This window comes from Phyllobates terribilis, unplaced genomic scaffold (assembly GCF_046119375.1).
Source record: "Phyllobates terribilis strain yellow unplaced genomic scaffold, ASM4611937v1 Scaffold_1__5_contigs__length_1240528914, whole genome shotgun sequence".
In the NCBI taxonomy this organism is placed as follows: domain Eukaryota; kingdom Metazoa; phylum Chordata; class Amphibia; order Anura; family Dendrobatidae; genus Phyllobates; species Phyllobates terribilis.
The window spans coordinates 105,039,610-105,063,511 of NW_027362761.1; the positions used below are offsets into that span (position 1 = coordinate 105,039,610).

A 23,902-nucleotide genomic window follows, 5' to 3' on the forward strand; every position below is an offset into this window, starting at 1 on the left:
CTCTGCAGACTCAACCATCTGTTCTACCTCATACTCAGACGGGCAGCTGGAGATTTGGGAGCTGTGAGGAAGCAAGTGCGATTGGGGTGACACCTTTGAGGACTGGAGTATTTGTGATGTTGAAGTTGATGTGGAGGAGAGCCCACTTAAAGGAACACTTGATATCCGTTGAAGCACCTGCTGTTTTTGTGCCTCATCTGGAATTTGTAGCGATTGGTGTGGCCGTAAGAAAGGGATCTTGTCACATTGTCCGCTAAAAGAAGTAGACATTTTAGTTTGGCTGGAAGATGGTCTTTCTTCTGCAGATGTTACTGTTGCTTTAACACCTACCCCACGGACACAACCTTTTTTCCCCTTCCCAACACGCCTATTCCCCTTTCCACCAGCAGCAGGCCTTTTTCCACTCATTTTGGTGGTTAACTAATTCACAACTCTGGAGTTGTTTGCACAAAAAAACAATGGATGGGAACCGAGCAGAGCTGAGTGGCCAAACTGTGGTATTAGGCCAAAACTATTGGCTGGGTTAGATGCAGAAAAAAATTATATTCAATTTGCAACCTGATGGAGGTCAGTATAGATGGACTAATAGAACAAGTCCCACACACAGCTAGAAGCCCAAATATTTTTTCAGAGGTAGATGCAGAAAAAAATTGTATTCAGTTTGCAACCTGATGGAGGTCAGTATAGATGGACTAATAGAACAAGTGCCACACACAGCTAGAAGCCCAAATATTTTTTCAGAGGTAGATGCAGAAAAAAATTATATTCAGTTTGCAACCTGATGGAGGTCAGTATAGATGGACTAATAGAGAAAGTCCTACACACTGCTAGATGGCCAAATATTTTTTCAGAGCTAGATGCAGACAAAATATTATTTTTAATTTGCAACCTGATGGAGGTCAGTATAGATGGACTAATAGAGAAAGTCCCACACACTGCTAGAAGGCCAAATATTTTTTCAGAGCTAGATGCAGACAAAAAATTATTTTGAATTTGCAACCTGATGGAGGTCAGTATAGATGGACTAATAGAACAAGTCCCACACACAGCTAGAAGCCCAAATATTTTTTCAGAGCTAGATGCAGAAAAAAAATATATTCAGTTTGCAACCTGATGGAGGTCAGTATAGATGGACTAATAGAACAAGTCCCACACACTGCTAGAAGCCCAAATATTTTTTCAGAGGTAGATGCAGAAAAAAAATATATTAAGTTTGCAACCTGATGGAGGTCAGTATAGATTGACTAATAGAGAAAGTCCCACACTCTGCTAGAAGGCCAAATATTTTTTCAGAGCTAGATGTAGAAAAAAATTATATTCAATTTGCAACCTGATGGAGGTTAGTATAGATGGACTAATAGAATGATGCTATGCCCAAAAGATTTTACTTCACTAAGTGCAGTAAAAAAATTGGTATTCTATACACAGGTGGTGTAGCTTGCAACACAGATAGGCTACTCCACTGACTAACACACTCTGCAATAGGCCAAAAAGGATTAGCTTTGCTAGATTCAGCCAAATGCTGTGAAAAAAACTTGCACGGCACTGGCACAGACCTGCCTGGCAAAAACTGATAGGAACTGATGTAACCTAGTCCTGAAAAGGACTGCAATTACAATTAGTCTTTACTCCCACAACCTATCTATTTAAGAGCACAGACCTCCCTGATAAAAGTCATAGGAAATGCTGTAACCTAGTCCTTAAAAGGACTGCAATCACAACTATTCCCTACTCCCAAGCTATCTGTATATTTGTGCGAAAATTGGCTTGAAATTAACAAGGTATAGCGCACACAGCAACAGCGGTGCCGTCTAACACGCAGCTGCAGCAGTGAGAAAATGGTGGCGACGGGGAAAATGGCTTGGTCTTATAGGGCAAGGACATGTGACATACACTGCCAATGACACATGCCCTTGCTTGTGTGAAAAAAAGCACTTCGCTCCGTGTGTGCGCTGCTGATAGGCTGACAGATTGCACCTCCCCACTGCAAATGCGGGAAAGAGAAAAAAAAATGGAGATCTTCATTGTTCCTGCCGAGATCCATCCCCTGCCCCTCCCCCCACCCCGCTGTACACTCAAACTGCGTATTAACATTAATTTTCATCATTACTGAGAAAAAATCCAGTTATGATTTTGGTGCACGAACAGTTATCGAACATAACCTCGAACAGCCGGATTTTTCTCAAATCGTTCGTGTTCGCCGAACGGCTCGAACACCGCCCAAAACAGCTCGAATTTGAGATTGGCGAACAGTTCGAGTCGAACAACGCTCATTTCTAATCTATATGATTATTTGTATATGGTCTCCTTTTGTTTTGTAGCCATTATGTCAGCAAATAGGATTGTACTTCTGTCTAATGGATTCTGTAGAAGGAAAGTGTGTAAGGCACAAAAAGTCATATATAGTACAAAAATAAATCGTAGATTAATCACCTTACTTTTTATATATCTGTTACCAGATTGTTATACAAAGCTGTATATAATGGATACACACTTTCATGTCTCTAGTTAGCTCCATTATACTTAATGACCATATGGTCATTACAGTATAAGATGCACTGTCTGTTGTATTTATATTCCTCAAGCATATTGTTCCTTCTTCTTCACAGTGTGTTAAACTATTTCAAAGGGAAAAAAAATCCTTTCCCTCTTGTTTCCGGTTGTCCTATCAAGTGTAACCTTGGACCCTTATAGAGCAATTAGACCATCCTCTATCCCCTCCTTTGTAATGAGGTTTCTTACATTCCTGAGTCTATAACCCTTTAGTCTTCCCTAATGGGACATCATTATTCTGAAAGAAACAATGTAAATGTAAATGAATATTCTCATTAACGAGTCACAGAGAAACCTTTAGCGGTAGCACTGTGGTAATTCTGCTTGTTATTTCTCCAGTATTCCAGGCAGGATTTTTTTATAATTCATTATTAGTATTCTCAATTACTTGTTCTTTAATTTTGCATGTCTTTCATAATCCAATGTTCAACTCCTTCAACCATGTCCTTGTTTTATTCTCCAGGTGCAACCTGTGAAACGTTCAAGGTCTTTGTCCCCAAAGGGCTTTTCCAGAGAACCAGAAGAGTTAAAGAAGCTTAAGATAGCAGAAAAGCGGATAGAGCATTTAGAGAAGACATTGCAGCTTAAGGTGAATGCTATAAAGCCATATAAACCTCGGCCTACCTGCCTAAAACCTAGTTCTGCAGTTAGTCAAAAATAGTTCTCTAATTGAGCTTTGGGCATTACATTAGAATAAATGGTAGACTTAGACCTTAGGCTTTAACTGCACTTTTTAATGTAGCTCCAAATACATACGTATATGTGTGTGTATGTATATATGTGTACGTACAGTACAGACCAAAAGTTTGGACACACCTTCTCATTTAAAGATTTTTCTGTATTTTCATGACTATGAAAATTGTACATTCACACTGAAGGCATCAAAACTATGAATTAACACATGTGGAATTATATACTTAACAAAAAAGTGTGAAACAACGGAAAATATGTCTTATATTCTAAGTTCTTCTTATATATGTGTGTGTATTTGTATATGTACACGGTACTGTGCAAAAGCTTTGGGCAGGTGAGGAAAAATGCTTCAAAGTAAGAGTGCTTTCAAAAATAGAAAAGTTAATAGTTCATTTTTATCAATCCACAAGATAAGAAGTGAATGAACGAAATAGAAATCTAACTGAAATTAATATTTGTGTGACCACCCTTTGCCTTCAAAACAGCAACAAAGCATCAATTCTTCTATGCTCACTTGCATAAAGTCAGGGACTTGGTAAGATTATAGTCAGGTGTATGAGTAACCATTGATACCAAAAAGTTGTTAATTAATCATCATTTTTATATATTGGTTGAATCAGAGTCATTAACTGAAACAGAAACAACTGTGTAGGAGGCTGAAGACCGGCTGAAGAACAGCCAGACTCTGATACAAATGTTAAACTGTAAAAGCCAGTTCATGTTCCTGTGGTCATGCCGCCTTTCCACCAGCACTTCCCTATCTTACACACCTCTCCAAAATGCAATCTATGCATCTGCAGAAGGCCTAAGTTATTGATCGAAACGTTGTATGTATAATTAACATGCATATTGGACTGCTAATAAATTTCACCTCAATTTAACTAGAGTGCCTAGTTCTTTAGATCTACCATAAGGGGTAAGGACCGTACTAGTGCACCACTTAATTGGAGTGCTGTGATCCGCACACAGTTGCATGTAGAGGGGGTCTCAGGAGCTGAGCTCCCTCTACACTCTGCTGACGCTGGTTATATCAGCCAATGTCAGAGCGTAGTTCCAGCTTTGGCTCTTAACCATTAAGATGTCCCTGTTAATCTCTGACATCAGTATTGAAATAACATGTGCCCCGGCTTCAATTGCAACTTTCCGCGATGTGATTGTGTTGGACCTATAAATTACTATGACAGCCAAGGGCTTGCTGAAGACCCACATTGCCATTTTGGTTTTCCTCTGAAGCTCAACCAAGATATACACTATTTACTACTATACCATGGTATTGCAGTGTATAGTACCAGAGATCAGATTATTGAAGGTTCAAGTTGCTAAAGGAGACTAGAATATAAAATTAAAAAGTGAAAAAATACAAAATATAAGCATGTGAATCACTGCTTTTTTCCCACCCTTTAAAAATGAAGAAATTAAAAAATATAAAAATATATATTCATGTTTGGTATCGCTGCATTCATAATTCTGATCTATCAAAATCTAAAATTAATTAGACCGATCGGTAAATGCAGTAATGACAAAAAATATTAAAAATGTCAGAATTACATTTTTTTTGTCACCACACCTTCCTAAAAAATAAATTAAAAAACAATTTAAGTATGGTATGTACCCTAAAATTCATTCACCCTTTTCATTGTTCATTCCGGTTCTTGTCTGACCATCTATGAGACTAGACTAACATCAGTTACTATTTAATTATAGGATTCAACCAGACAGCCTAACACAAGAAAACAAATCCCCCCTAATAAAATATAAATACTTTATTGAATATACATTAAAAACATGCGTAAAGAAAAATTAAATATCACCATGTCCAAAAAGGAAGAAAACCCCACATAAAGCTCATGTCCCAATAAGTCACAAGATGCCAGCCTAATATGAAATGCAAACGATACTATAAGATATACAAAAACATGGCAAGTGGCCCATGAGATTGCAAGATTAAATAAATTTCCAAGAAAGCGGCAAACTCATTTTAAATGGATAAAAAATAGATAAATTTTCCTGAAAAAACATCCATAATGGCCGCAACGCAATTCCCCTCCAGATTGCAGTTCATCAGGAAGCCCAGAAAAAGGGGACTGGCAAAGAGGGACTTCATAATTTATTTAATCTTGGAAATGGTGATGCTTATTTTTTATTTACGTATGTTTTCTATGCATTTTCATTAAAGTATTTATAATTTATTAGGGTTTTTCCCTTGTTAGACCACCAATGAGACTAGCTGGATCACACAATGTCTTCTGTTAGGTTTGAAAGTCGCTTACATCTAGGCTGTGCTTGCTATTGCTAATCTTTACGTGCCAATGCAAAGTTTTGATCATTAGAGGGGTATGGAGCTCAGTAATTGCTACAGTGGACGGACACAAATGCTCAGATGAGTTCCATGCCCCTTAGAACTGGTTAGCAGCGTACATACTATATACTCTTTATAGCCTGTACTAGCATTCAAGATGAGATCCATAGGGACACTGGACTTAGCCAGATACTAAAACCTTTTCATTATAGTGATATTTGGGTACATATCAGAACCGCTGACAGTCACGTCTGAACTATTTTACTAATAAATAAAGTTACAATCTGTAGTGCTATAGCATGCAAACCTGAAATATATGAAATTTTAGTTGCATTACTGCTCTAGAAAATAGAAAAAAGGAGAGTACTTAGCACATAAATTGGCCAATTCATGTGTACCCAGCAGCCGCGATAAGGTGATTCTCTTTGCTGGGTCCTAACCTAATGTGAGTCCTCTCCTGGGCTGATAGCCTACATTTATATGGGTAGGTAGGATCCTGCTGTGCTTAAAACTGCCATAAGCTGATGGAGGAGTGCTCAGTCAGAGGGCTTGTGTATACAAATATCAAAAGACTGACCGTCACTTCTGAAACAGAAAACAGGTGTGTACAGGTGCTTACTTAGAGTACCCATCAACATATATATCTAACAAATAAAGTTGCACTCTGTAGCGCTATAACATGCAAATATGAAATTTGAATTGCATTACTGCTCTTGAAAATAGTAAAAAAAAAGAGAATACTTAGCGCATAAATTGGCCAATTCATGTGTACCCAGCAGCCGTTTTACTGCTGGATGAACTGTTTTACTAATATATTAAAGTGCTTTTATAAGATATAAACATATTTTATACTCTTCAGATTAGTTCAGATAATACCTGTTTTACGTGACTTATAGTTATTTAATTTCTCCTTCCCGTACTTGAAATTCTTGTAATTTATCCATGTGTTTAGTGTAATAATCTGCATATCATTCTGTTAAGGCAAAGGAGAATGCAGAGCTACGAACTGCACATGCGCAGCGTAAGCAGAGGTTGGTGACATTACAGACTGCTTACAGGACACTGAAGGAGCAAATGGAACAGATGGAAGATGGAGGAGCCAGGTGAGTGATTTATGTTTTTAAATCTTTAAAATGAGTATTTGTTCAATAAGACCCCTCAATGTTTCAAATAAATCTTTTTATTGGTTATGGACATAGCTTTCATTTTTTATGGGGTTTTCCATCCATAGCTAGTTTTTAACATAGTGCCAGTAAAGGGAAACCTTAATTCTTGAGTATACCAAGACATTATGGACAATAGTATGCTTCAAATGTTATGGAGCAGTGCACCAGTGCACAAAACAAGGTCCATTAAGGCATGGTTGGGTGAGTGAGGCATGGAAGAACTTGACTGGACCACACAGAACCCCGATCTCAATAATGAATTTTTGAAGACACATTCCAAAATCTTCAAGAAAGCCTTCTCAGAAGAATGAAGCTGTTACTGCTCTAAAGGGGGACCAACCTATTTTAATCCATATGAATTTAGAATGGGATGTCACAAAATCGAATACACAAACATTCTGTGGTTAAGACGTATTCTCTATGGCTAGACAAGGGAATCTGTCAGTGGGATCAACCCTCCTAAGCCGTTTATATGGCCATGTAGGCCATAGGAAGCTGACTAAAATGATAACTTGATATCTGTTGTCCGATCTCTTATTACAAAGAAATTCATGTTTTTCTTAATGTGTAAATCAGTAGTTAAGATTTACGGCTCGGTTACAGATCTCCTTGAGATATCTCCAGATGTGTTTGTAATAAGACATAGCTTAGCTCCGCTGTTCTGTGTTAGTTGTAATAAAACACAGCACTGCAGTGAGAGCATTAGAGCAGCCATAACATGTCTCATATTGGTAACTCCCCTTTTTGCATAAAATAATCTCTGGAGGCAGATTCTCATGCAGATCAGTGTCCGGCCCATAGATCTGAACAGCTCATTTACATATAATAAAACGTGGATTTCTCTGGAATAAGACATCAGATTGCTGATATCAAGGTATCATTTTATTCAACTTCTGATGACCTGAATGGCCTTATTGACAACTTAGGAGGGTAACTGGTTAATTCAAGTATTATTCCCATGTTTTTAATTAGAAGCGCATTGGTCCCAGCAAGCTGACTTTCTGATTGCTGGTGCATGGACTCTCCTTAACAGTTCATCTTTACGCCGCTGGTCCAAACGTTACACTCCTGATGCTGCTGGTACCTTTCCAGTGATTACAGCCATCTTCAGAGCATTGCTTATATGTTTTATTGGAAAAAGCTTGTAAGCACAGCGTTGTGCATGTTCAGCCACCTTTGCTAGATTGCATTGGTGTCTGATTCCTAGGCAACAAGCTATAAAAAAAAGAAGAGGAAATTTGCAGAATTTTAATATATAGTAAATTAGTGTTATAAGTATAAAAAGTGTTTGTATTTATAACCACTATCCAAAAAATACCCATCAATGCAGATGTGATTAACCTTTTTATATTTTAAAGTGCAGTGCTTGTGCACCATTGCACGAAGGATCTATAACATTTTTCACCCCTTTGGCTAATACTCAGAAATTGCATTATCTCTATTACTCAGTGTACAGCTGTCAATTCACATTGATGGAGCTCCAATAAACACATCCCTGTACAGAACATGCTTGTCTTTAAAAAGATATTTAATCAAACTTGGAAAAAAAAAATGTTTTTGATTGGTCCATATCAACATTTTATAGAGACTTTTCTTGAATCACCTCTCTCATATAATCATTTGAATGAATTTATGTTGGATTTGATTTATACAAACCATATAGGAAGAAGTTTTATAAAAATCGGCCTACACGTGCAGATCCTTCTCAGCTTAGACAAGAAGACTCAGATGCGGTTTGGAATGAACTTGCCCACTTTAAAAGGGAAAACAAAAAGCTACTGGTTGAAAAGTAGGTGCTGCTTTTTTATCATATTTTATGAACACATACATTTGCATAATATTGTATCTTAACAGGTTCTTATTTATTCGTTTCTATTCATGCCACCTCCTCTTTGAAGTTTGTCACATCTGGTTTTGATTACGGAGGGTTCACATCATGTCTGGCCCTACATTCAGTGGCTACGTCTGGACCCCTACAAAACTGGATAGTCACAGTCACAGTCACAGTGCTCTGTCATGCATCATTTTCGACCGTATACAACTATTGGAGGCCGGCAGCAAGATACAGCTGACTTTGTCTTAATGTCCACCTCAGCTAGGCGTATATAGCCGAAAATGATGTGTAACATTTCTTTTTCTTGGATGAGTAAGGCTGTGTGCCTACTATGCGTTTTTTAAGCATTTCCGCAGCGGAAATTCTGCTGCAGAAATGCCTAAAAAATGCTTGGTATAAGGTCTGCTATGTTCCCCAATGATAATCCGCATGTGCTGTGCACATGCTGCAGAAATTTCCGCTGCAAATTATCATTGCGGAAAAATCCGCAGCACTACCAATTATTTTGCGTAATCGTGGCGTTTCCGCCGCCATTGACTTACATTGAATCGCTTAATATCCGCATGACTACATGTGCACATGCGGATATTAAGCGATTCAATGTGCGGATGGTACCCGGGTCTGGAGAAGTGGAGACTCTCCTCTCGACCCGGGTACCATAGTACCTGTAAAAAAAAATAAAAAAAATTGAAAATAAAAAAATACATTATACTCACCTTCTGATGGCCCCCGGTCTCCATAGTGATGCGTCCTGGCTTCCCGGCAGCTCGCGATGGTGTAAAAGGACCTTCCATGATGTCATTTAGTCATGTGACGGGTCACGCGACCGCTGACGTCTGCGGTCTCGTGACCTGTCACAAGACTAAATGACGTCATGGAAGGTCCTTTTAGACCACTGCGAGCCGACCAACACACCGGACGCATCGGATAAGGAGACCGGGGGCCATCGAAAGGTGAGTATAATGTTTATTTTTTACCATTCTTTTACTATAACTTGGTTACACTATATAAATCCTTGCTGTTTGCATGGATTTATATAGTGTGACCAAGTTGTCAAGCACTTTTCCAAGTGATGCTAAAATCTCTTGGAAAGCGCTTGACAACCCGCATGCAAAATCGCATGTGAAAAACGCTTCACATCCGCATGTCCCTGGCAGGAAAACAGGGAGATGCAGAAACGCTCAAGAAAAATCCGGAGCATTTCTGCATCGTGGGCACATAGCCTTAATCTTAACAAAAATATATAAATTGTGAATTGTCATTATCGTTTCAACTTTCAGAATAAAGTCAATTAGACTGAATAGTGAACAATGTTTAAAAAAAAAAAAAAACAACATAATTCTTGTTTCTTTTGTTCATTACACCTCCAAAAAGTGTAATAAAAACTTGTATTTACCAGAGAATGGCACCACTAAAAACTATTACTTATCAGGCAAAAAGTAAGCCCTCATACAGCTTTTGTCTGTCCATATTGTAACAGTGTATTTATTGTAGAAAAGTAGTAATGCATAAATAAAGCTATATAAATTCAGTGATATGCGGAATAGCGACAGAAATTTCCTGTGCAGAGATCTATCAGCAGTTGTCCAGGCCAAACCTGGTTGGATCATGCATTTTATGAAGGGTTAATCTAAGATGGACTTTGATGCTGACCAACCTTTCAAGTGTCACTGACAGCCCTATCAATTCTTTTCCCCCTTCGGGTAAGGTAGTGATTAAAAAATGGTGCTGGGACATGGCTGGTCCCTCAACTTCTACCTAACTCTTTCCCCTTAAGTGACAGTTCTCATCCTAATGAAGTCACACTATGAATAATCTGTAAGGTTACCTTCTAAATATGTTTATGATGGTAGAAATATGTACATCTTATGAATGGTACTTAGAGCACAAAAAATGAAAATAGGATCAGGGTTTTAGTTTTAAAGTATTTTATTGAGGTTGTAGGAAATCTAAACTGTGGCAAATTGATGAACATATAGGATTTGTGGCTATTTTCAGTTCTTCTTTTCTTGGTTGCCTTTTTCAATTGAAAACTTCTGTATGAAACTGCAGGTGTAAGGATGTACAGGCTACCTTGAGTACTGTATTACTGCTGCTTACAACCTGCAGCTTATATAAAGCCATGATATCACCATAGACAAGAAGTAAATGAAGATTATTGAATGAGTGCTGAGGTGCGCATCTAAAGTCTGGTCACTGCCATATGACACCTCCAAAGATGTGCAGTGGTTTATATGATACTTGTGGCCTAACGCAGTGGTCCCCAACCTTTTTTGCACCAGGGACCGGCTTGAAGCAAGATCATTTTTCCATGGCCCAGCAAGGAGGGGGTGGGGTGGGCGGGGCTTTGGTCATATGGGGGCGGGGTAATGGAGGGATTTGGAGTTTAGTGCATACTTATCATATAGTGTAGACCAGGTCCCCGCCAGGAGCTATGCCAGGAGCCCCACATAATGTGCTGTGCCAGGAGCCGCATCACTGAGGCCCCATCACGCCCTGCAGCAGGACAGGGCAGCTGTCCTGACAGCTGCTGTTCAGCTGCATTTACTTCATCCCAGGGGCGGACACAGACTGTAGTGGGCCCCTGTGCAAGAAATTTTTGGGGGCCCCCCCCCCGCCCTTCATAAGGCAACAAAGTTATGTAAACATAACCCCCCCATGTGCATCTCTCACCCCCCCATGTGCAGCTCACCCCCGTGCATCTCTCATCCCCCTCCGTGCATCTCTCATCCCCCCCCGTGCATCTCTCACCCCCCCGTGCATCTCTCATCTCTCCCCTCCCTCCCATGTGCATCTCTCATCTCTCCCCTCCCCCCATGTGCATCTCTCATCTCTCCCCTCCCCCCCATGTGCATCTCTCATCTCTCCCCTCCCCCCATGTGCATCTCTCATCTCTCCCCTCCCCCCATGTGCATCTCTCATCTCTCCCCTCCCCCATGTGCATCTCTCATCTCTCCCCTCCCCCCCATGTGGATCTCTCATCTCTCCCCTCCCCCATGTGCATCTCTCATCTCTCCCCTCCCCCCATGTGCATCTCCCATTCCCCCCACTCCTAGTTAATTGTATTTAAAAAAAAATAAAACTTGTTATACTTACCCCCATGCGATCCCTGCAGAATCCTGGCGCTCGTCCAAATCGCTGACACCAGGTTCTCCTGACTTCCGGCCATGTGACGGCGCCGTCACATGACCGGAAGTCAGGGGAATCATGAAGGTGCTGCCGCAGCAGCGCAGCGCTAAGATGTCCCGGACCCGGCGCTTAGCATGGGGCCGGGGGCCCCATGAGGAGAGAGACGCACAAGAGGGGGGCTCCGAGGGGGCTCCTACCGGCCGGGCCCCATACTGGAGTCAGGGCAGTCATGCCCTGATGGCGGCCCTGCTGGAGGCTGGAGGGGCCCCCTCTCCCCGCGGACCGGCTGAAAAACCCCAACGGCCCGGTCCTGGTCCGCGGACCGGCGGTTGGGGACCTCTGGCCTAACGTGCGCACAATTCAATTTATATATAGTGTAATATACGTTACTGTAATATACTCACCGATCTCAGTCTTTCCTGGTTTCCAGTACCGCTCTGGTCCTCTTCTGGGTCACGTGACTTCTATTCCAGCTTTCCAGATCACACTGGGGTCTATGTGTGAGCCGGAGATCTCTTTTACAATGTAAGGCTATGGTGTGTCAGAACGAGGCTAGTAAAAAAGTTTCATGGGTGTGCTTCTAACAGTTGTTTTTACCAGAAACTTAATGTGGAACTTAGGTGGAATGAAAGATGCACGCTATAATTTGTTCCTCTTTACACAGACAACTGAAACTATACAGGCCGGGTTTAAATGACTGACCAACTATATAAATCAGTTTTTTTTTATTTTTCTCACCCTGTCTCACCTCTGTTTACACACAAATTTAATTGTTCTGCACCTACTTGGCTCAACAAGTTGTGTTGTCGGAACACAAAATGGGCACATTTTTAGTTCAGCTCCTCCAGTGTGCAAAGATGACAATTGATAATAAAGTTTTCTTTTTTCCTCCTTTTTAATCCTTGTATTTTTCTCAATTCAGTGACACATATGGCAAATCAGTAGCTGAAATAATACTGTACTATTCAGGGATTGTGTTAATTAATGTGGCTCTCATCTGTTGGAGGTGTCGCTCTTCATTAGTCTGTATTTTACACACTGCCTTGCTTCATTTCGGGAACGAGGTGGTGAGGGGATAACCTAGGCAGCCATGCTCGTTTGATCTCCCTGATACATACGCAATGCAGAATGCCTCAGCTCTCTTGGTTCCCTGCCCTGTCCTGCTAATCCCAGCTGAGCTCATTATGATGTTGCCTCGCTGCTACTCTCCGAGCCAGATCTGTCCAAGCTAATTACTGCTACCAGCAGAGCTGCCTGTTAAGGGTCTGGTGTGGATCTGCTAACATGGTCCTTGGTAGTGACCTGCAAAAAGCACGAGGGAGTTTGCTCTCTTTCTTGCTTCGCACCGCCTGTCCTTTGGGCTTAGTGCTTATCCCCATCACACAGATATCTTAGCTGCAGTCAGAGGAAAAGTTGAGGAAGAAAACTCATGCTTGTGAAAACATGACACTCACTGCTTTGATCTTTCCTAAATCGGACAGTTTTAAGCACATCCTGGAAAGACAGAACTTCTTTTTGTTATTTTAAAGGACGTCAACAGAAAACCGTTTCGTCCTAGCTGTTGATTTACCTTCTTAACATCTTTTATAATTTATACTGTGTACATAAAATAGTTTTTTTTTCCTTTGACCATGCAGTATTATAGCTTAATGAGCACTCAGTAAATTAACCATACATGCAATACTGATTTGACAGAGTACAGTATTTGTCGCTGACAACCTGTTATATTAAATCAGCCTTCTTCCCATTGCTTATTTTTTCTTCTTTTTACCTCATATTATTGGTACATGCTGTTGTTTTGCTGACTGTCCGAGAATTTATAGAAAAGCTCCTTTGGCATGCTCTTAAATACACATCTCAGGCTATATTAATCATTGGCTTGTACACTTTCTCTTTGATGACATTCCCACCATCATCATGGTTGACTTCAACATCCCCACTGATACCCACCAGTCGGCAGCTTACTGTTGCTTGCATCATCCTTTGTTCTTACTCAAAGGTCCTCTACAGCCACCCACACGGGCATTAGACCTGGTCTTCACCCCTCTCTGCTCCCTGTCTAGCCTCACAACCTCACCTCTCCCCTTATCTAACCACCATGTACTCACTTTCTCATCCCTATCCTCCTCACATGCCCCCCCATGTCCAGCTACTTACACATCCCTGCAGAAACCTCACACGCCTAGACATTCACACACTTACTGACTCTCTTCTACCGCTGTCTTCCATATCTTCACTCCACGACACAGACCGTGCCATCGTTTTCTGCAATGCCAAATACACATCAGCTATTGACTCGGTCGCCCCTCACATGAATGGCACAACATCCTCACTGAAAAGCTTCAGTAAGTGTCCAGGGTTGCGGAGCGACGTTGGAAGAAAACACACTCACACGAAGATTTCACCACAATCTGACAAGAAACTTTCAATTTAAAGTTGACCCTCCCCTATGCTAAACAGGACTACTTCACAACCCTCATCTTCTTTATCCCACAACCAAAAATATGATTGACCAAGCAAAGCAAATCTTTAATACTCAACCACCATAAACCCCTATGTATAACAGACCACTGCCCTTCCTCCTCAACATTATTGAAGGCAAGCTTACTCATCTTCTCTCCAAATTGCACCTCACTACCTGTGCACTTAACCCAATCCCATCCCACCTCCTCCCCAACCTCACCACCATGCTTATCCCAGTCTTTAAAGCGAAGCTGTAACCAAGTTTGAACAATATGAGATACGGCTACCACCTTTCAGCCCTCATATACAGCATTTTATAATGTTGTATATAAGCCCTAGATCCGACCTGCAGGACAAGAAAGAGAGTTTTTATTATATTCACATGAGGAACGGTCTGGTCCAAGGGGTGCCGTTCGTCTTGATCCAGCGCCTCCCTTCTTCTTGCATGCCACCGTCCTTCTTGATTCATGTGGGTGATGCGTCCCTACGTCATCCACACAGTCTCCCTGGCATTGTGCTGTTGTGCAGGTGTACTTCTCTGCCCTCACGAGGGCGGAGTAAAGTACTTCAGTGCACATGCGCCAGGGTTCTTTGACCTTTTCTGGCGCCTGCGCACTGCAGTACTTTACTCTGCCCCTCGTCAGGCCAGGGAGACTGCGTGGATGACGTAGGGACACGTCATCCACATGAAGCAAGGTGGAGGATGACAACACAAGAAGAAGGGAAGCGCTGGACCAAGACTAGCAACACCCCTCGGACCGGATCGCTCCCTAGGTGAGTATAATAAAAACTCTTTTTCTTGTCTTGCAGGACAGATCAGGGGCTTATGTACAGCATTATAGAATGCTGTATTTGAAGGCTGAAAGGTGGTGGCCATATCTCATATCGGTCAAACCTGGTGACAGGTTCCCTTTAACCCATCTCCTCAACATATTGTTAACTACTGAAACTTTCCCTTAAGCTTTCAAACATGCCACAATCACACCTATCCTGAAGAAACCATCCCTCGACCCGACCTCTATGTCCAGGTATCATCCCATATTGCTGCTCTCGTTCGCTTACAAACTCCTCGAACAGCATGTCCATGCTGAACTTTCCTCCCGCCATTTATCTAACTCATTCTTTGACAACCTACAATCCTACTTCCGCCACCACCACTCCACCGTAACTGCCCTAAACCAAAATTACAAACGACTGACTTTTCTCTATACTCCTCCTTCTAGACCTGTCCTCTGTGATTGACACAGTTGTTCACTCCCTCCTACTACAGATCCTCTTTTCCCTTGGTGTCACAACTTTGCTCTCTTCTCGATTGGGAGCATCTGACTCTAGCACGCCCCTCGTCAATACTAGCGTGAACAACGCCAGCCTTAGTCAATTTGGCCCTTAGTCCTTTTGTCCTCTCCAGAGATAAGCCGATGGAGCTCTCTGCCAGCAGCTTTCTCCCCTTTCCCTATTAAAAACCCAAAGATGCTCGGCTAAACAGAACATTTATGTATATGGGAGAATTTGAAGAAAGAGCTGTCAGCTGAATGAGCGTTCAGTAGACCGCAATCTAAAGTGTCTAGCCAGTTTTATTTTACTCCTTTTTTTAATCATTTTTTATTTATATGTATTAGGGGTGCAATATCATAATTTTTTTTCCTATAATCCTGTTCATCTCTAGGTGCTTCTAAACTACATTCTCATACACAGAGCATGGTATATGCTTTCCAAGCATTCCGTAGTTTTTTAATTAACTTGTACATATCCCTGATGCCTCAAAACATACATTTTTAATTCTGACATTCTGTGCTGTCAGTTCTAGTATTGCAATGATTGTCTCCTAAGCAGTGAATGCAATGTATATATAAGTTTGTATTGATTTGATAGGTAGAAAGAATGATGGCTAACAGGATAGATCACTAGTTGATATGTATAGTTGTGAAACCTTTGATAATAATAATGTGCTGTGCTTTAACAGAACCAAGATAGCTAACCTATAGGATGGAGTGAGACTACTCTGCCTGCTAAGATTACATTTTATTTTGTGCTCCACCTACTACATCAGCTCCTGCCCTGCTCATCATCATTTCTGCCCTGCTTATTTACCAGTTAAACAGTTGAAAAAGAGGATGGCTAAAACTAAATCTTTAGGTATTGAGCTTCTGTATTGTAGCCCAATTTTGTGTTCAATTTTCATTTTTTTCTCTACATGAGACAAATCCATTGTAGACCAGGTGAGCTCTTTAAAGGGAATTTGTCAGCAGAATTTCACCCCCTAAACTATTTACATGTGCGTGTATCTATTTCAAAGACAAGTCCAGTAATACCTTTACATGGCAAGTCTGTGCCTACATTACTGAGAAATCAATTTGAATTAATACGCAAATAAGACTGTTGATCTGAAACCTATGTCACTCCAGCTCTATTCCTCGCCCAGCAGCAGCTCCTCCTGCTTAACTAGCAGCCGCTATGCTCTAGGCTAAGGAGCCATTAGTCAAGCAAGAGGTGGTGGTGCTAGGCGAAGTGACAGAGGTTTCACACCTACATATAGTTCTCCGGCTTCATTAGCATATCAACTCAAAGGAGGATTTCTCAGTAACAGAGGCATGAAGTGGTCATGTAAGTGTACTGCTGGACTTGTCTATGAAAGTGCCATATCTGCATATAAATAGTTTGAAGTATAAAAATCCTGCTGACAGATTCCCTTTAAAATAGGTAGGACAGTAATCTTTAACTACATGGTATTACTGAATAGCACCCAATGTAAACATTAACTTTCTCAAAGTTCAAATTGCTCAAAAAATATTTTTGCACCTCTATAACCTAAAATAATTTTCTTTGTTTGTTGACCAAGTTAAAAAAATATATATAGAAAATTATCCCATGTAAAATTATGTATAGCTTCAGAGCCTCTCACATTTACTCTGTTATTATTATTATTATTTATTATTATTGCGCCATTTATTCCATGGCGCTTTATATGTGAAAAAGGGGTATACATAGCAAAAACAATTACAATATACTTGAGCAAAACATGACTGCAACTGGTACAAGAGGAGCGAGGACCCTGTCCTCAAGGGTTCACAATCTACAAGGGATGGGTGAGGATACAGGTGGGGTAGGGCTGGTCGTGCAGCTGTATGGTGGAGCGATGGTTACTGCAGGTTGAAGGCTTGTCGAGTTCTTTTTGAAGGTTTTCACGGTAGACGAGAGTCTGATATGTTGGCAGAGAGAGTTCAAGAGTAGGGGGGATGCACGGGAGAAATCTTGTATGCGATTGTAGGAGATAAGAGGGGAGTAGAGAAGGAGATCTTGTGAGGGTTGGAGGTTGCGTGCAGGTAAGTATCGGGAGACTAGGTCACAGATACAGGTGCATCTCACTAAATTAGAATATCATCAAAAAGTTAATTTATTTCAGTTCTTCAATACAAAAAGTGAAACTTGTATATTATATAGAGTCATTACAAACAGAGTGATCTATTTCAATTGTTTATTTCTGTTAATGTTGATGATTATGGCTTACAGCCAATGAAAGCACAAAAGTCATTATCTCAGTAAATTAGAATACTTTATAACAACAGCTTGAATAATGTTTTTAAAATCTGAAATGTTGGGCTACTGAAATGTATGTTCAGTAAATGCACTCAATACTTGGTCGGGGCTCCTTTTGCATCAGTTACTGCATCCAAGTGGTGTGGCATGGAGGTGATCAGCCTGTGGCACTGCTGAGGTGTTATGGAAGCCCAGGTTGCTTTGATAGCAGCCTTCAGCTCGTCTGCATTGTTGGTTCTGGTGTCTCTCATCTTCCTCTTGACAATACCCCATAGATTCTCTATGGGGTTAAGGTCAGGCGAGTTTGCTGGCCAATCAAGCACAGTGATACTGTTGTTTTTAAACCAGGTATTGGTACTTTTGGCAGTGTGGACAGGTGCCAAGTCCTGCTGGAGAATGAAATTTCCATCTCCAAAAAGCTTGTCGGCAGAGAGAAGCATGAAGTGCTCTAAAATTTCCTGGTAGACGGCTGTGCTAACTTTGATCTTGATAAAACACAGTGCACCTACACTAGCAGATGACATGGCTCCCCAAACCATCACTGATTGTGGAAACTTCACACAAGACCTCAAGCAGCTTGGATTGTGTGTCTCTCCACTCTTCATCCAAACTCTGGGACCATGGTTTCCAAATTAAAATTGGAACTCTGGGACCTTGTGGAGTGTGTCAATGACTGCCTTCTGGACATCTGTCAAGTCAGCAGTCTTCCCCATGCTTGTGGAGCCTACTGAAACAGACTAAGGGACCTTTTTAAACGCAGGTGTTTTTTGTTAATTATTGTAATTTACTGAGATAATGACTTTTGTGTTTTCATTGGCTGTAAGCCATAATCATCAACATTAACAGAAATAAACACTTGAAATAGATCACTCTGTTTGTAATGACTATATAATATATGATGAGTTTCACTTTTTGTATTGAAGAACTGAAATAAATTAACTTTTTGATGATATTCTAATTTAGTGAGATGCATCTGTATATGGAGGAGACAGGTTGTGGATGGCTTTGTATGCCATGGTTAGGGTTTTGAACTGGAGTCTCTGAGCAATTGGGAGCCAGTGAAGGGATTGACAGAGGAGAGGTCGGGGAATAGCGGGGGGACAGGTGGATTAGTCGGGCAGCAGTGTTTAGGATAAATTGGAGGGATGCCAGAGTGTTGGAAGGGAGGCCACAGAGCAGGAGGTTGCAGTAGTCGAGGTGGGAGATGATGAGTGAGGGCGTGCACTAGTGTATTTGCAGATTCTTGGTTGAGGAATGTGTGGATACGGGAGATATTTTTGAGTTTGAGTCGGCAGGAAGTGGAAAGGCTTGGATATGTGGTTTGAAGGAGAGTTCAGAGTCCAGTGTTACCCCAAGGCAGCGAGCTTGCGGGACTGGGGAGTGTGAACAACCATTGACGTTGATAGATATGTCAGATGGGGGGGTTGTATGAGATGGTGAAAAGATGATGAATTCTGGTTTATCCATGTTAAGTTTTAGAAATCTAGCATAGAAGAAAGATGAAATAGCAGACAGACATTGTGGGATTTTGGTTAGTACGGAGTAGATATCGGGTTCAGAGAGGTAGATCTGTGTGTCATCAGGACAGAGGTGATATTGAAAGCCGTGAGACTCTGAGCTGTCCCAGGCCGAATGTGTAAATGGAGAAGAGCAAGAGTCCTAGAACTGAACCTTGGGGGACACCGAAAGATAGGGGGTGAGATGAGGAGGTGGTGTGTGAGTGGGAGACACTGAATGTCCTGTCAGTTAGGTATGAGGAGATCCAAGATAGGGCCAAGTTTTTGATGCCGAGAGATGAGTCTGTAGTAAGAGGGAATGGTCCACTGTGTCGAAGGCAGATGACAGGTCCAGGAGGAGGAGGACAGAGTAGTGCCGCTTGGATTTGGCGGTTAGTAGGTCGTTGGTGACTTTAATCAGGGCAGTTTAAGTAGAATGGTGCAGTCGGAAGAGAGATAGTAGGTGGTCAAAGAGGCAGCAGGAGGAGAGGTGGGAGGACAGTTAAAAATGGACATGTTGTTGTTGGGAGTAAAGAGGAAAGTTAATCTTCCGTAATGGTGGCGCAGCTGGTTTTGGAGGAGGAGGATTGAGTAGATGTGAGGAGAGGAGGGGCTGTGGGGACTTTAGGCAAAAGCCTTGTGTGGTGTCGATCTTCTGCTTGAAGAATGAGACAAAGTGTAGCGCCGGCGTCCCTGCCCTCTGCTAGGCAGGGACGCTGTTCCCCTCACCTCTCTGCTCCGTGCCCGGCGTCCTCCTCCCGCTCTGCTGGCAGCGCGCGCTCCTTCCCGGCCACTGTGCTTAGGGCGCGCGCGCGCGCTCTCCCTCCCTCTTAAAGGGGCCGCGCGCGCCGTCCTAAGGAGTCCCCGGCCAATGGCCGGAGGACTTCACCATATATAAGGCACCTCCTCCAAAATGGAGGTGCCCGAGCAATGTTGTTGCACTGTTCACTACTCTGCTTCAGCCCTCAGGTCCCGTTGCCAGTTACCTGCCAGTTACCTGCCAGATACCTGCCAGATTCCTGCCAGCTTGCTGTCTTATTCCTGCCTGATTATCTGCTACCTGCCTGCTAGTCTGAGGTCCGACGGTCTGCCTTACTACTCCTGTCAGTCTGTCTAAGGACCAGCCTGTCCGCTCACCTGGGAGCGCACTTCAGCCACCTGCCTGCTTGCCTGAGGTCCGACGGTCTGCCTTCCAACTCCTGTCAGTCTGTCTATGGACCAGCTTGCCTGCTCACCTGGGAGCACACATCTGCTACCTGCCTGCTAGCCTACCTGGAGGCTCCGCCGTCACGTGCTGTGACCACCTGCCTGTCCAGTGACTCCTGCCCGCTCACCTGGGAGCGCTCATCTGCTGCCTGTCTGCTAGCCTACCTGGAGGCTCTGCCGTCACGTGCTGTGACCACCCGCCTGTCCAGAGACTTCTGCCCGCTCACCTGGGAGCGCTCATCTGCCGCCTGTCTGTTGGTCTTCCTGGAGGCTCCGCCGTCACATGCTGTGACCACCCGTTCATCCAGAGACTCTCGCCTGCTCACCTGGGAGCTCACGTCTATCATCAGCCTCCACAGGTCGTACCAACCCTTTACCCAGAGACTGCCCCGGTCACTTGCTGTGACCATCTGCCCGTTCATCCAGAGACTGCCCCGGTCACTTGCCGTGACCATCTGCCCGTTCATTCAGAGACTGCCCCGGTCACTTGCCGTAACCATCTGCCCGTTCATTCAGAGACTGCCCCGGTCACTTGCCGTGACCATCTGCCCGTTCATCCAGAGACTGCCCCGGTCACTTGCCGTGACCTCCAGCCCGTTCACTCAGAGACTGTCCCGGTTACCTGCTGTGACTTCCTGCCCGTCTTCCCTGGTCGCCACCCGCTCCCTTACAAGGACCGCCCCCTTGTATAGTAGCTCAGAGGTTCCGCCTCCCAGACCCGTTACACAAAGTCTTCGGCTGAGAGGAGAGGGAGGAGGCGCTGGGGGATGGATGAGAGAATTGAAGGTATTGAATAACTGTTTAGGGTTGTGAGACAGGGAGGATATGAGAGATGAGAAGTATGTTTGTTTTGCAGCCGTGAGTGTGGACTTGAATGCGATGAGGTGCTCGTTGGAGTGGGACCTTTTCCATCTACGCTCTGCAACCTTGGAGACCCGTCACAGTACTTTAGTTAGGCTGGTGTGCCAGGGTTGGCTGTTGATTGTGCGGGCTCTGTTAAATAGGACATCATATACAACCTTTCATTAATTGTATTTTTTTTTTTTTATATACAAGAAAATTTTGAGCACTGTATCATAAAAACACACCAAAAAAATAAAGATATACGAAGATTTATCAGCACAGAATGGGGCCTACAATGGACATGATGACCAGGTTGATTTACTTTAAAGTGGATCTGTTACCAAATTTAACAGTACATTCTGCATACATTATTAAATAGACTCCTGAGGCCATCTGCACACGATGTCCATTTCATGCGGATTCCGCCTGAAAAAGCGCCACAAAAAAACCTATGAACTGAATATAATGCATAGCAATGTCAAAACAACATTGCTGTGTATATGTTTCGCCTTATGTCACTACTTTGGAAACCCTGAAGCAGTTACAAGTGATGACATGTTCATTCTTTGGACGACATCCACCCAGAAGCCGCCCACTCTCTGTCCTTCACAGTATAGAGTAAAAGACGGTGGTGGTGGACTCAAGATTGACGGCAAAACCAACAGCGGTTCCCTGAAGCGGTATTGCCTGAGAAATTCTGCAGCTGTACCGGCGTCTAAAAGACGCCATATGTACAAAGCCTTAGACCTGATGAGGGAAGTGTAGGAAAGGCCGTGCTAAAAGCTACATGCTATCAGCACTGCTACCCGCCATTGCCAGCCAAACACCGCCACCGGAGATATACCGGCTTCCACTTGCAAGCTTATTCAAGCCAGCACCATTTGGATTAAGAGTTTACCTTCAAAGGGGTCCTACCTGCTTGAATACGCAGCTTAAATCCCACACATACATACCATCCAGTAGAAATAGCGACTGAATTGAATAAGGCTGGTTCGGGCCGAAACGTCTCGCTATTCGCTATATTGTCGCCACCCACCTCTGGTTTGGTTTAATTATCTTAATTTATGCTGTATAAATAAATTACACCTTTCTTAACTATGAGAGTGCGATGAAATAACTTTATTGTAGTCGCCAATACAAGACTGACATGAAACCCAACCCTATCACCCCACTTGCCACCACTACACGGCAGTCGGAAGAGCGGAGGCTAAGCGCCAGAATTGACACATCTTAAGGATGTTCCTTTTCTGGGGCAGCTGAGAGCTGATGTTTTTAGTCTGGGAAGGGGCCAATATCCATGGCCCCTTCACTGGCTATTAATGTCATCCTGCAGCAGTCTGCCTAGCCTTTGCTGGTTATTGATTATAATAACCCAACGGCCCAATGTCAATTTATTTTTTGGGGGTCCCCCATTTTAATAACGAGTAAAGGCTAAGTATACAGTGCATAAATTGGCCAATTCATGTGTGCCCATCAACCGCGGCAATGTGACCTCCCGTCTGATGGGTACTGCTCTACCCTAAATGCCACTTTTGGGCTACAAGCCTACAATTAAATGGACAAACATGTCTCTCCTTGGCTAAAACACCTATTTAAATGGGCAAGTAGAACTGATTACACATCACCTGCTGGTCAATGGGAGGAGTGCAGAGTCAGGCAAGAGGTAGTTACAACCTCCATAGTAATATACAATATAAAATTGACCAGCACCCCCTAAGTGTGAACTGGTGCCAGCTGCCGTAACTGCACTCCTTCTATTATCTATCTATCCAAATATCTATTTATCTATTATCTACCTATCTAATTATCTATCTGTGTATCTATCTATCTATCTATCTATCTATCTATCTATCCATTTATCTATGTAATTATCTATCAATTTATCTATCGATCTGTGTAAATAAGAAATAGAGGTGCAGCACTAGCAAAGGTAATTTCTAAATTTGGGTGCAAAAAAATGCCTTTCAGGCAAAACCAAACCTCGCAATATCCAAAAATGAAAAAGGCAGCAGTCCATAGCCCAATAGGTGAAAATGTATTGACCCATCATGTCAGGGTGACGTTTCGTTCCACACTGAGGAACTCTTTCAAGTTTTGAATCATTGTACAAAAACCATATAAATAGGTGTTCCGATCATTTAGTGATTAATATATAAATACAATTCCACAGAGTTAATACATATACAAGGTGCATAGTGCAATAGATTTGTGCCATATTTTATATACCTCAAATAAATTTTGTATTTCATATCACATTCCTCACATATCCATATTTTAGCTTAATACTAATCGTCACACCGGTGCATAGCTTATAATAATCAATATCACTCACCCCACCGTTAGCAACCCATACACTTGCCAACATGAACCCACGCTGTTCCCGGCATCCCGGAAGTCGTAATGCGCATGTCTGAAATCAATGTGAGTAAACACCTCTCCCCTGCTATTGCGCATGTGTGGCAACATGATGTAGCACATGGGCACTGTTTTTCGGTGGATAATTTCTAATGTATATGCCTACATTGGCGCCGCATGTATAGGAAACATACCACGCATTAACGCATGTGCACTAGACAACCGACAACCACAGCGCCATATTTACTAAGGGGCCACCCAATCCATATTATTCAACTCACAATTGTAAGATTATCGTAGATATAATGCTTAAATATATTGATATATC

The 23,902-nt window shown here is 42.4% G+C and overlaps 1 protein-coding gene across 1 annotated transcript in view; it reads left to right on the plus strand.

Annotated features, from left to right (window-relative positions):
• CNTLN (centlein) overlaps positions 1–23,902 on the plus strand; it is a 503,552-nt gene that overhangs the window by 229,447 nt on the left and 250,203 nt on the right. Inside the window, 3 exon segments of the mRNA XM_073665439.1 lie at positions 3,017–3,142; positions 6,527–6,648; positions 8,375–8,500. Coding sequence (XP_073521540.1) covers positions 3,017–3,142; positions 6,527–6,648; positions 8,375–8,500 — 374 coding nt within the window.